The 12710-nt window shown below is 38.2% G+C and overlaps 1 protein-coding gene across 1 annotated transcript; it reads right to left on the bottom strand.

The window, feature by feature from the left end:
• Positions 1-621: 621 nt before the first annotated feature.
• LOC119788631 (nuclear factor of activated T-cells, cytoplasmic 2-like) lies at positions 622-12184 on the bottom strand. Its single transcript, XM_038293165.1, has 10 exons — positions 11846-12184; positions 9934-10900; positions 9616-9787; positions 8968-9170; positions 8019-8191; positions 7675-7815; positions 5189-5244; positions 4741-4873; positions 3089-3697; positions 622-1037 (listed from the first exon to the last, which is right to left on the bottom strand). The coding sequence occupies exons 1-10, from the start codon at positions 11952-11954 to the stop codon at positions 991-993; spliced, it is 2610 nt and encodes an 869-aa protein (XP_038149093.1). The 5' UTR covers positions 11955-12184; the 3' UTR covers positions 622-990.
• Positions 12185-12710: the final 526 nt, after the last annotated feature.

Below are 12710 nucleotides of genomic sequence, written 5' to 3'. Positions count from 1 at the left end.
CTTCAGCTCTCTGTGCAGATACCATCCAATTTAAGTTGGAAATCTGAACGGAACAACTTCTTAACTAAGATAATTACTTTGAAAAATGTTATTTAAATCAAACTCCAACAGTGGTGAGTTATAATTTTTATTGTTTAGCTTTTTTATTGCTTCTAAAAATCAATTGTCTTTTTTAGTGTTATGTTTCTGTTAAGAAAATAGAAAAGAAAGGATTTAATATTTATTTTTTTAACAATAAATACAATAATTAACTAAATTGAATCTGGATTATAAAAGATAACATTCAGAGATTTTTTCCTCTGGATTTCTTTTCCACCAAGAAATCTGAAGGGGTTGCAGGCTGAAAGTCTGGTATTACCATCATTTTAAAGTGAGTTCATAAAACACAGAAATGCTGCCCTTTTTACCAGCCAGGGATACAAAATATTCTGTTTAAATAGATGAGAGATCACACTTTGTGCATGATCTGAGGTGAATATAAAAATGTCACCGCCTAAGGGGTCATAAATTCACCCTTAAGATATCAGGGTACTTGATTCTTGAACTCACCCTATCATCAAGCATTCATTTCCTTTAGACATTCAAATTGAGGTATTCATCCTTCACACTCAAACACAAAAATTCATATAAACACAATTTATTTAATATCAAATAGTTTCTACATTTCCAAAAGAGCAATTATACAATAATATGAACAGAGAAAAATGAAATGACCAGAGGCAAAATAGATACAGATTATATCTTTATAAATGGTCGACTGTTAGGCATTTAAACAGCTAAATGGCTACTCTTGGTGAATACAACAGTAATGTCATACTATGTTAAAAAACAACAACGAACAACAAAAAAAAAAACAATATTGTATCAGCTTTTAATATATTTCTGAAAAGGATGGCATCAAGCGTCCGGTTTTTGCAGGTTACGCTCTGCTTTATATTTTATATCTTGTGTGTAATTACTGGTCTTCAGATACTCTAAAGTGGCGCAGGATCAGTTTCCACTGTTGCCTTTCATGTCTCTTCTTATGATGTCATTTACTAGAAAACAGAAAACAAGCAATTAATCTGTGTACCTTGTATTCAGGTCAGGTTGTTTTAGTTGATGCTGCCTATAGGTGTCACCACAGTCTCCTTTTGCATTGGTTTTTTAAATGGCTCAAGGTACAGTGGAGATAATTCAGGAAACGATGAGTGAAAGGTGGGGAGTGATACAAACAGCCCTCAGTAGACTTGAACCAGGGATGTTGAGGTTTGTGGTTGGCGCTTGTTTGACCTCAGTCACCGAGGTCTCCCATAGAAATGATTTATTAAAACCTACAACCGTCCACTGACGACTGACTCTCACTGTGTGGAGAAAAATCTGCAGTTACATCAACATCTCTTTGGCTTGGTTTGTGCTGTCTTTTTAGTTTTTTGTTTTGTTTTTTACACCATCTCAAAAATCCTTACTTAGTAACAATGACCAGATTGAGAGGTGAGTGGTTTTATTTATTACTATTTTTAATGGCATGTGTATCAGCATATATTTGCATGTGTACAGTTTACTTCCTGTTTCTGTCAACCTCCAAAAAGGTGAAACAAAAAAACTTTCTCCCATATCGAAATCTTCTTACTTCTTAAAAGTCAAAGTTCTTTTAAATCACAAATGTTAGGATTAATATGATGGTTTACTAAAAGGGAAACTTGGTGAACTCGGTACGACTCATAAAGTGTGTGAAAGAGACAGTGAGAGTGAGACTGAAACAGACAGGAATGTGGATAGAGAGGCCCGTCAGAAAACCACATGGAAGGATTTGCAAATGTATAGTTGCACGGTGCTAGTTTGCATTGCGGAACGGACCACAAATACCCATCCCCCTGGCTTCAGAGCTTACTTCTTAGACTCTATTTGGTTATCTGCCCTTTTTTTCATATTACAAATCTATTCAGTAGGATCTAGACTAAATGTTATGTGGAAATCAGATTTATTAGAAGATCATATAACAGGATTATTGATTTAAGATGATTGTCAGAATTGTTTTCTTTTTTTGTGCCAGTGAATTTTTTAAGTATCTGGCCAGAAAACACAGAATGAGTCCAAAATCGTTGCATCAAATCAAAACCTATAATTAATGTACCGTACAAAAAAAACAAAAAAAAAAACTGAAAAAAAATAAATAAAAATCTCTGTTTATTTATTCAAAAACATTATTCATCATAAACTCAAAGGACAAGGCAATCCTCAATCCTGTACTTGGGCTACTACTGTAGCCCAAGTACAGGATTGAGTAGTAGATTTTACCACACACTTAATATTTGGGGTCAGACTACTTTAACCAAGTAACAACTTTTTTTAGATTGATACAATAATCAAATAATGGGGACGCACCTTTTTCACACTTTAATTGTTCTTCTAAGAAAGGCCATAACTTATAGAAAGAACCAACAATAGAAAACGTGTGCAGATGTTTCATAAAACAAGATAGGTCCTCTACACTGCATGAGCCTTGGGGATTGTATCCTACTTTGACTTTTGCAATAAGAACATATGGTTTTTATTTTTTAAATTCCCAACTTCACCAAATCCGCGTTCATGAAGGTGTTATATGTAGTGTTGCACCGATACCGATACCAGTATCGGGCGGGGCCTCGAAACAAATAGGGCACCGATACCATTTTGAGAGCCAAAAGTTTCTTCAACTATTGTCACCCATTGCAGGTAGGCAATAAAAAGTTCTACTGGATTCACTTTGTCTTAGTCTTTTTCCTGCTTCACAAAGGTAGGCAGCAGCTTGACAGAGCCATGATGGCAATTATTTTACATCCAATTAGTATGCAGTCCTTCATAGATACACACACACACATACATAGATTTCAAACAGAGGGTATCGGTATCGGCCAATAATGCACAGCCAAGTATCGGGTATCGTATTGGGGCCAAAAAATGGCATTGGCGCAACACTAGTTATATGTAAACTGTAACTCAAAAAAGCTTTTTTGGCTGTTATATTGGCTAGAGTAGCACCCCTGCCTTTTTATTAATATTTTTTTTTGAGTGTTTATATGTTAGAAAAATATTTTAAAAAATGATTATAAACATTAATACTCACCATCCTCTAGGTAGGCATAGCTAAGATTCTCTTGCTTAATGGTTGTCTTCTCTGAAGCCTTGTTGTCATAGTTTCCTTTAGCAGATCCGATCCGAGTGAGAGATTGGCCGACTGGTGGAATCGGGGTTCCTGCCTTCACTTGAACATATCTTGAAGGTGGCGACTTTCCCAGAGGCGTCACAAAACCCTGATGCCTTGACACCAAACAGGCTTCGAATGAATCCCCAACCTGTGGACCGTCGGACAGTTTGGGCATGGGGCTGCGGACACTGACACACTGACTGGGAGCCGGGACAGGATGGGGCATCAAGCTGGTGCTGCAGTTGCTGTAGAACTGGTTTGCGGTGTGGTACATCACTGAGTTGTGATGTACCTGATTACCAGCTCTGGACTGGTAATAAGCTGACTCATCAAGAGAATCTGGTGGTAGCATGTGGCCTCTGGGGTCTACGGTGGATAGATGGTAGAGTGTTGATGAAACATTCAAGGTCGGAGGATGACTGTCTTGCTCCAAGTGGTGGTAATAGGACTTCATTGAAGATTGCTGATGATTATCTAAGCGGTTGTAAGCATCCAGATGGTATTCATCCAGAGGCTCTGCTTTAATTGCTAGGAAATAAAGACAATCAACACGTGACAATGTATACCTGACATCAGTACACTGATAGGTGAGAATAAGCAAACACAATGAGGAGACTGCAGCTGTGACAACATATCAACAATAGCGAAAGAAGTCACTGCGGGCTGAAAACGTGCATTTCCAGCCATAACTTCTATGGCATAAAAAAACATGGCCAATGCTGAGGTTTCTCACACCGCTTTGGGATAAGGCTGAGTCTGCACCAAAGACTTTAAGGCTATTTACCACTTTTTATCTCTAGATTGATAAGAAATTAGAGTTAAATTTACCTAGAATTTATAAGAATGAAGAATACTTATTTTTTTCTAAATTTCTTAGTCTGAAAAATGACAATTTAGATGGTTTACAACAGAAAAATACACTCCTCCTAATTATTCAGCAGATGTTAAGATTTTAAGATATTGCTTCTGTTATGATAAGGCTTGTAAGAAACCATTTCCTTCAAAGGGAGGTTTGTGTTTTTAATTCTTCCTAGAAGGTGTAAAAACACATTTAAATGTATAGGTTTCAGCCTTCGGCAAATGGTGTGCTTGTAGTAAATTAATGAGAAAATAAAGATTTTTAGTATTTGTTTGAACAGTTGAGTGACAGGTTTTCCCCTTCAGGGCAAACATGCCTTTTGTTCCCAGAATGAGCCGTTTACTGCTGTTTGCTGCAAACAGCAATAGTCTGGTTGATCAGAATGTGATCAGGTTTATCACAGCAATGTTAAAAGGAAGCTTCTCGATGTTATCTATATCTGTTTATTTTTAGATTGACGCTTTTTCAATTTAATCTGGATCAAGTGTTTGAATTTCCTGTATCGCCCTTGACTTAGTATGAGAGGAGTAAAAAAAACCGAAAAAAAAAACACATGTAAGCTACACTCATCTCAACATCTTTCTTAGTCTGCCAAAACTACCTTCTTCATAGCCCAACTGAGCTAAAGTGGGTCATGATTCAACATGCTCTTTTTTCTTGCAGTTGGATAAACCTGTTTCTGGTTCTAGAATGAGAGCTGAGAGATACGCACCGATCGCAGGAGTATAGATGAAATGTTGAGGCTGGCTGCGCTTCTTCTTTCCGTTGATGACATAGAAGTTGACTTTAGCCGGCTGGCAAATGTTTCGTTTTCGATAGGGAGGAACCTCAACAAACAGCATATTCTAGAAAAATGAAACAAAATGAATAAGATGATTTGGAGAACCCGGGAAGACCTGGATTGACATCACAAACTCCAAAACAGTAAAAAAAATTTCCAAGGAAAGATTAGGAGCACGAAAGCTAATCAATCAGTGAATAAATGTATCCAAAATGTTATTTTGCATTAATTTGTAGACTTCTTTTGTTCAAGATAATGTTGCTGCAGTAAAATATTAATCTATCTAAGTTTCTTTTTATCCATCTTGAAAAGGGGCACCATCAAATGTATACTCTTGTGTGGCATACACATGTCAAACCCATCGAGTTGATTGACTCACAGCTTGGGTTTTGTCTCTGTCTACAGTTGCCTCCACTTCCCAGAGTTGTTTTCCATCTAAAAAAGGAGAAAAATGCGGGTGGTTTCAATCATTTTGTCAAAATATATTTGCACAGTAATTCACAAACATGTTGTTTTTTGAATCCAAACTTGTCATTTTGAAAGCCCTTAAATTTCCCTTTTCATGCATTTTCACTGTAGTATATGAATATTCTCTGAGCAATTTCAGATGACCTGTTTTAAGGTTTAACCCAACAGAGACATAAAAAGACCCTAAATATAAGGCACAAAACAGGGCTGCTAAAATTATAGAAAGAAAGGATCACTTTAACAGCCAGTCACAATGATATAGTTTTCTTTTCTTTCTCCTTTTATAAAACCTGTAAAAAATAGCAGTGTTTAAACTGTTTGACAGACATGATATTGTCTTTAAGCACCACCAAGGTTCTTCCTCAAGAGCTAAGAGCTTAAAGATGTCACACAACAGATTATTAAGTGATATCTTTTTAAGGGCCCTGTGTCAGGTCTTTTTGGGAGATTTCTCTTAGAGAAGCAAGTCTCACTCCTAGGAGTGAAAATATGAAAAAAAGGTATGATTAAAAAACAAACAAACAAGCAAAAAAAAAAAAAATGTTGTAAGAAAGTCAGAAAAACCACTAAACAAATGTGAGCATTAGACCTTAGAAGAATGTTGCTTTACCAGGTGGTCGTATTACTAGAAAACCAGCCTGGCTGGTTTTCTAGTAATAAAAAAAACAACAACAATAAAGTCCTTTACATCTTGAAAAAGGGAACCCCTTTTTGCTCATCTGCTTAAGAGATAGGTTTTAAAATCACATATTAAAAACCTAAACTCAATATCAGGGAAAGGAAACTTGCACTGGAAAAACGATTTAGAAATAAGTAAAAAGGTCTTAAATTAAGCGTATTTACCCTTAATTTGAGTAGGTAACTGAGATAGTTTGCCGATGGAATTAGTATTTTTACCCTTGAAATAAGATATTTAGATAAAATGCATTTGAAATAACACAATTATCATAGTTTTCTTATTTTAAATGTAAATTGTCTTGTTCCATTGGCAAAATGTCTCTTTTACCTCCTTAATCCAAGAAATAATGCACTTATTTTAAGAAAAAATTACTTATCTAGATTTCATTTTTTTTCCAGTGTGGATTTGTTTGGATTTTTAATCTCATTTCATCAGTTATGTTAAAACATTTGTTCACAAGCAATGGAAAGCAGTTGCTTTTCTTTTTCTTTTTGTTGTTTTAGTGTTACATACCCACCTCTGTTTTTACCTCCACGTCTCTGTTCAGCCCACGCAGTGAAAAAAAAAAACAAAGCCTCTGCTCTAGGTCTAAATCTTTATCAGCCTGTCTAACCACATCCTGTTGCACAAAACCCCACGCCAAGCAACAGTGAAGCTTCACATGCTGCCGACTGTACCTATCCAGCTCTAAAGCCGAACAGCCAGGCAGATCTGTGTGGGCAGGGGGGGGCGCCAAAAAGGTGATACATTTCCATTTAAACATAAATAAAAGTTGTCACTTCCAGCAAATATGTAATAGTTTGAAAATGCGGTTTGTTTTGTCAAAGCTGTGTAGGACGAACTGAGCCGTTTCCCAGGTATTATGCAAATAATCTAAAAATAAAGACACTACAGGTGTGGGTGGGCACATTTGGGCAGGATGCTGCAAGGCCACAAATTATTGGTCTATTTTAATCGCACCAATGATTTTATAGCCAAAAATAACCACATGAGAATTGCAGGTAAAAAAACAAAAAAAAAACAAAGTGACAAAAACTCAGCAAACAACATGAACGACTTCCAACACCCACCAATTTCTCTATTAATTTGTTTATTTTTGACCTCGGGAGACACTGTATGATTCAGGTTCATAGTAAGAGTAAGTAAAGCCATGCCAAGATATATGACTGAAAATTAGAAAGTAACTACTAAATATTCTTAGCATAACAAATTCCATCAGTGTCCATGCACAGAATTTCACCCATTGTTAATTTTAATAATTGAACTTTATTGATCTCACACTAGAGGAATTTACCTCTGCATTTAACCCATCCCCTTGGGGCACAGTCGGCTGCCATTGTGCGGCGCCCGGGGAGCAGTGAGGAGTTAAGGGTTTTGCTCTGAGACCCAGAGTGCAGGCTGTGAAGATCGAACCGGGTACTTGCAACCTTTTTTTTGTGTCAAAAGATTGTTTAACCCTCGTTAGAAATGTGATTGTTTTGTTGGGACTCAGGTTGAGTACCATAAGAGCTTATTTAGATTTAGTTTGAACTTGCAAGCCTGCAGATACCCATAGACAAGTACATACATGTTTGCAAATATCGATTTTTATAATAAAATTCCATTGTGCTTGTTATTTTAGTTGCATAAAGGGGAGCAATAAGAAGAAAAAAAAAAGAATTCTGGGTAGACATAAAGTCATGGAACAGACATTTACTTGCTTGAAAAGAAGCTCTCACCTTGAGCCTTCTCAGAAAATATCACTTTGGAGTCGGATGTGAAATTCTGTCCAGTCAGGACCATTTGCTGACCACCAAGAACAGAGCAGCGGTCCAGGTCCTGCCTCTCAACTGCTGGGAACTCTTGAGCCGAGCGTTGAGCTGTGGACAACAAATACACATAGCAGCACCGCCATGAAGATGATAACACTCAATAAATAAACAACTTAATAAAAATAATACCCCCCCATATATATATATATATATATATATATATATATATATATATATATATATATATATATATATATATATATATATATATATATATATATATATATATATATATATTGAACATGTCTTACAGCATTCGACTGGATTAGAAGCGACTTGAAGAGAAACTAGGTGGCCTCCAGGTTCAGGGATGTGGACTCGAAAAACCAAACGAACACGCGTGTTCTTCCGTCCAATGTCTGTCTCGCCGTTTCGCAGTTCAATGTCTGCATTTCTTAACTTCAAAATTCCAACACAGTCAATCCTGAACAAACAAAGATGAGAGAAAAAGGTTGGAGGCAGCTGTCTACTTTCTCTGACAATTTCTTTTTTTAATTTGCTGCAAAAAATATCTGAATAGATCCCAACAGCTGCATTATGTCTAATAATAATCAATGTAGTTTAATTGATTCACTAATTACATTTGTAAAATATTTTTATTTATTTATATATAGTCTCTATTCTTACTAATTCTGGTGATTCTGTGTTCCTGTACGGCACCTGCCCCTTGGTATGTGTAAAAGCCATCCTGACCTTGTTTTTACTGTCAAAAAATGTTTTTTTTTTTTTGCAACAGATATTTTTTGTGACTCATCAGACATGTATGCTACTGCAAACAAACCAAGTCTGATAGGTGTTTCTTGGAAAATCTCTCCAACACACAGGAAGTGATGCATTTCATGTTTCCGTCCGCATTAACTGCAGCCTCTTTTAGGAGTAAAAAATGTTGAAAAAACTTATCGCCCTCCTGAGCAGCCAAGGTTTTTGTGGCAAATTGTTTTTTTTCAATTACAGCTTTTGGTGCAATGAAAAAGCAATATGTTAGCTAGGAGATATGTTAGCTTATGCTAACATATCTCCCCATCTGTAGGTTGGATAACATGCAAAGACTCTGCACAGAGGTGTCTGCAGATTTGAGACACCTCTGTGAGGTAACCGACAACTGAAGTGCAAAGATGGGTTGTAATTTTGCTAAAACTTTAAATTTAAGTTAGACTTTCTTCTTTTTGGTTTAAATTGTCCTGCGCCAACTTTACTTACACCACTCTCATGTGGTTCTTTGGCTCCAACGGGATCTCCAAAACCTTCGTCCCATTGATCACCCTTTCCAAGCTGGGTGTGGTGACGGTTTTCCCAGTGATGCGGTGAACTTGGTAGAAGGCATGGGGTTTCAACAGCCTCTCATCTGCTGTGCCAATAAAGACCTGCAGCCCAACTGGAGCTGTGCCTTGGTATCCAACAAGCTTTAGAAGACAACACAAGAGTTTACACACACACGGAATACTATAACAGAACTACAAGACATGCTATAGTAGACTGTTACAGTCAAGAATAACTCCGTGAAGAGAATTCAGCACTGCTTTGCATAAACCTGTGTCTCTTTGGCAGGAAAACCAACAGTAAGCCATCATTGAACCCAGTACAGCAGTAAACAAAATCTTGTGTCAATATTTGTCTGTTGTGATAACATACTCGCTGTCCGACTTACATTTGTTTCAGCTTAAACTATATCACCAAGAGAAGGAAAGACTAGTTTGCATGGCTGTTAGCTTCGCATCAACACGAAACCAGGAAATATTGGCCTCATTTACAACCTCTTACTCCCTCTTTTGCTTTCCTCCTAGGAATCTGCAAAGTGAAAAGTCGCTTTCTTTCTCTCAAGCTTGATTTGCATTTGGACATACACACCTGAACCTCAGGATGGCCTCCATTGGGTGTCTTGACAGCTCCCCGGCTGCCCTCAGTCTCATAATGAGCTCTGTGGTGTGAACGGGGCTGCTGCTGGATCAGTAGCTCGTATTGGCCAGACTGAGAGGGCAATGCCCACTCTAAGGAGGGAAGGGGTGCTACAGAGAGACCACTGTGGGAATGAGGAATGTGGGAATTAAAAACATTTGTAAACCATCTAACATCATTAAATTTAGAATTACCTCTTTTTGGTATCTACCTCTACATCTGTATACCAAACATTTTCTTTTAACCAAATAAAAAGGTCAAACCAAGCACCTGAATGGGGACCCTGTAGCTTGATGTACTGGCTGAGGGGGCGGCCAGACAGGGAGAATGTAGAAAGGCTCAGTTTTGACGTCAGCTCCAAATCTGGTTATCCACTCTTGTTCAATGGCCCAATTAGGCCTGTCTTCATTTGCACAGTCCTGCCTTTGGTGCTGTGCATCTCTGGTCAAGTCAGAACTGAGAGTGTTCAGCATCTCCTCCAGACCCTGTGGTGCTGCCGGAACATGGGGCTGAAAATCTGCTTGGGCCTGATATTGGTGAATGTAGTACGGCCTCTGCTGCTCATTGGGCGATGGGATGGGACTGGGACTCCGAGAGCGCTGCTTGACAGGTGTACCCCCCTGGCAGGGGTGGGTCTGGTCAAGACAACGCTTTCCTTGTGGTGATGTGGATCGGGAACGCTGGTGGGGAAGTGGGGAGGGGTTGCGCTGGTGATGTGGCTGCAGGAAGGTCTCATCTGTGATGCTGTTCCGAGGAGATGCTCCGGGAGAGGAGTGAGCAGAGGAAGTATGGATGCTCTGAAAGCCTGGACACAGGTCCAAGGCAGAGCAAGAGATGCCATAGTTGCCTCCATTAGGAGGGGAGACACTTGGTGAGTTCAAGGGAGAACAGCTGTCCGCAGGCCAACCTGAGGAGGAGTTACTACTAGCCGGGCTAACACATTCCCTGTAGGCCCCCAAAGCTTTAGAGCCAGGGCTTGGCTCCAGGGTATGAGAGTTGAGCGAATCAACTGATGGAGTGATCTCAATCCTGGGGCTGGGGGCAGGGATGTTACTGGCTCCTGACGTTAGCCCCAGGCACTCAAACACAGCCCCTGGTAGATTGTCAGAGTTGTGGCTTTGAGGGAAGGTGTTCTGATTGGACGCTGAATTGACCAAATCGGAGATGTTTGTGGCGTGATGATCGACCAACAGTACGGGAGGCTGGCTGTTATTCTGAAGCAGAGCACCTGGGTCATCTGTTGGGAACCAGAGGATACATTTAAGCCTGTGGTGATCATATACTATAATAACAGGGAGCTGCTTTAGTATTACATAAAGGTCCCTTTTAAATTTCACGCAAAAACTTCAAACTCTTAAAGAATAATCTATCATCAATCAGACTAAACGAAGGGATACCTTTAAAAACCTGGTTCTGCTATGATTTTATTTATTATGATTTCATTAACCTATAGTTAACCTCTTACACCCTAAGGGGGTATAAATAAATTTCTGCCTGACAAAAACACACAAAAGTAAATAACTTATAGCCTAAAAGCTATTAGATTTAAGAAGAAACTTTTGGTACGTCTGTAAAGGTAAGATGTCATAGAATGGTTTTCTGGTGACAGCACCATTGTAGCTTTGACCCTGCCTGAAATATTAGGGACAAAATACAAAATATTTTGCATTTTTTGAACCTCGCCAAAATTTTCTTTGAAATAAACATTGCAAAACACTACCAAAATATTATTTATAGCACAAAAAAGTAGTACAGACTTTCAAATCTAAATGCTGTGTAAAAATATACCAAATTTGGACTCAATCAGATGAATCAGATTTATTTTAGAATGGTATTAGTGAGAAATTTCTTAGGCGGAGAGGCCATTTTGGCACATTTATCCATAAATGTCACCAAACTGTGCCAAATAGGTTTTTTACATCAATACTGGGGGTTTGGTAAAATTACGAGGTCATGTAGCAGCTGGACCCGCCGGTGGGTCCGTAGGGTTCAAGGGGTTAATGTTGTGCAGACTAAATAAACCGTTATATGGACAATTGCAAATAAACAACATTGCTTCTTTGATAAATAAAAGCAGCATAAAATTTAATGACCTAAACTGTTATTTTGAAGACATTTTTAACCCAACAATTTGTTGAAAGACATAAACAAACTGCAGGAACTATGAAAGCTTTAGAAATACCTTTAACACCGCCAACAGGGAAATCTCCTGGTGTGCTGTAGAGAAACAGGTCCGAAAAGTCTAATTCTGCTTGGCTTATGTCCTGCCCCAACTCCACGCCAGAAGTCATCTCCAACTTTCACTGATTTAGATTCTCCCAACACTGAGTCCTTCGCGGTAGTTCCCTTTCAAACTTTCAAACTTTTAAAAATGTGCGCAGAAGAATGCAACAAAAGGAGTAGAGTAGCAGTTGTGGTAGGATCCGATTGAAATATTGGTAGCTGGAGTAGAAGCTGCAGTGAGAGACTCGAACGAGCGCTTCTTCCTGTCAGCGATGATGATGAGAGGCTGACAGCGAGGTGCAGACCCGTGTTTGCGTGTGGGTGTGTGTGCAGGGTGTGTGTGCAAACTTGCTTGATCTCTTCCTGTGACTTTAATTAACTTTAAATAGAAGAACCGCCATTTCTCAGTTTACAGATTTTTTTTTTACACATTTTTAAACAATTTCCTTTCCACTTCCTACCTGATATTTATGTGAAGATCTGAGATGAATTTTAGTATTAACTAACTAAATCTTTTCAACTATAATTTTACCTAATTATGTGGGGTAATGACAAAAATAAATACTGGCAGCCTATATATTTATCTTTCAATTTAAAAGAGTAAAATGCTAATTACCAAATAGCAAATTTATCATTTGAATGACTTTTTAAAATAAATATTTGTTATTGCCTAATACTTGCAGACTTTGCCCACTAGGTGGCAGCATTGTACAACAGTTTTTGCACAGTTTTAAATTCCTTATATATATACACTAGTATATGTACTTTATTTATATATTTACTCCATCCATCCATCCATCCATCCATCCATCCATCCATCCATC

The sequence above is a fragment of the Cyprinodon tularosa genome, unplaced genomic scaffold (assembly GCF_016077235.1).
Source record: "Cyprinodon tularosa strain WSP-4 unplaced genomic scaffold, ASM1607723v1 ctg322, whole genome shotgun sequence".
In the NCBI taxonomy this organism is placed as follows: domain Eukaryota; kingdom Metazoa; phylum Chordata; class Actinopteri; order Cyprinodontiformes; family Cyprinodontidae; genus Cyprinodon; species Cyprinodon tularosa.
Note: the sequence above shows the minus strand (reverse complement) of the source record. Positions and strands in the feature narration are given on the sequence as shown.

Coding starts and splice junctions, on each gene's coding strand:
- LOC119788631 (XM_038293165.1), bottom strand. CDS start 11,954: ATGACTTCTGGCGTGGAGTTGGGGCAGGACATAAGCCAAGCAGAATTA. Junction 8,192..8,967: donor AAGAACCACATGAGAGTGGT/GTAAGTAAAGTT, acceptor TTGTTTGTTCAG/GATTGACTGTGTTGGAATTT. Junction 4,874..5,188: donor ACAGAGACAAAACCCAAGCT/GTGAGTCAATCA, acceptor TCATTTTTCTAG/AATATGCTGTTTGTTGAGGT.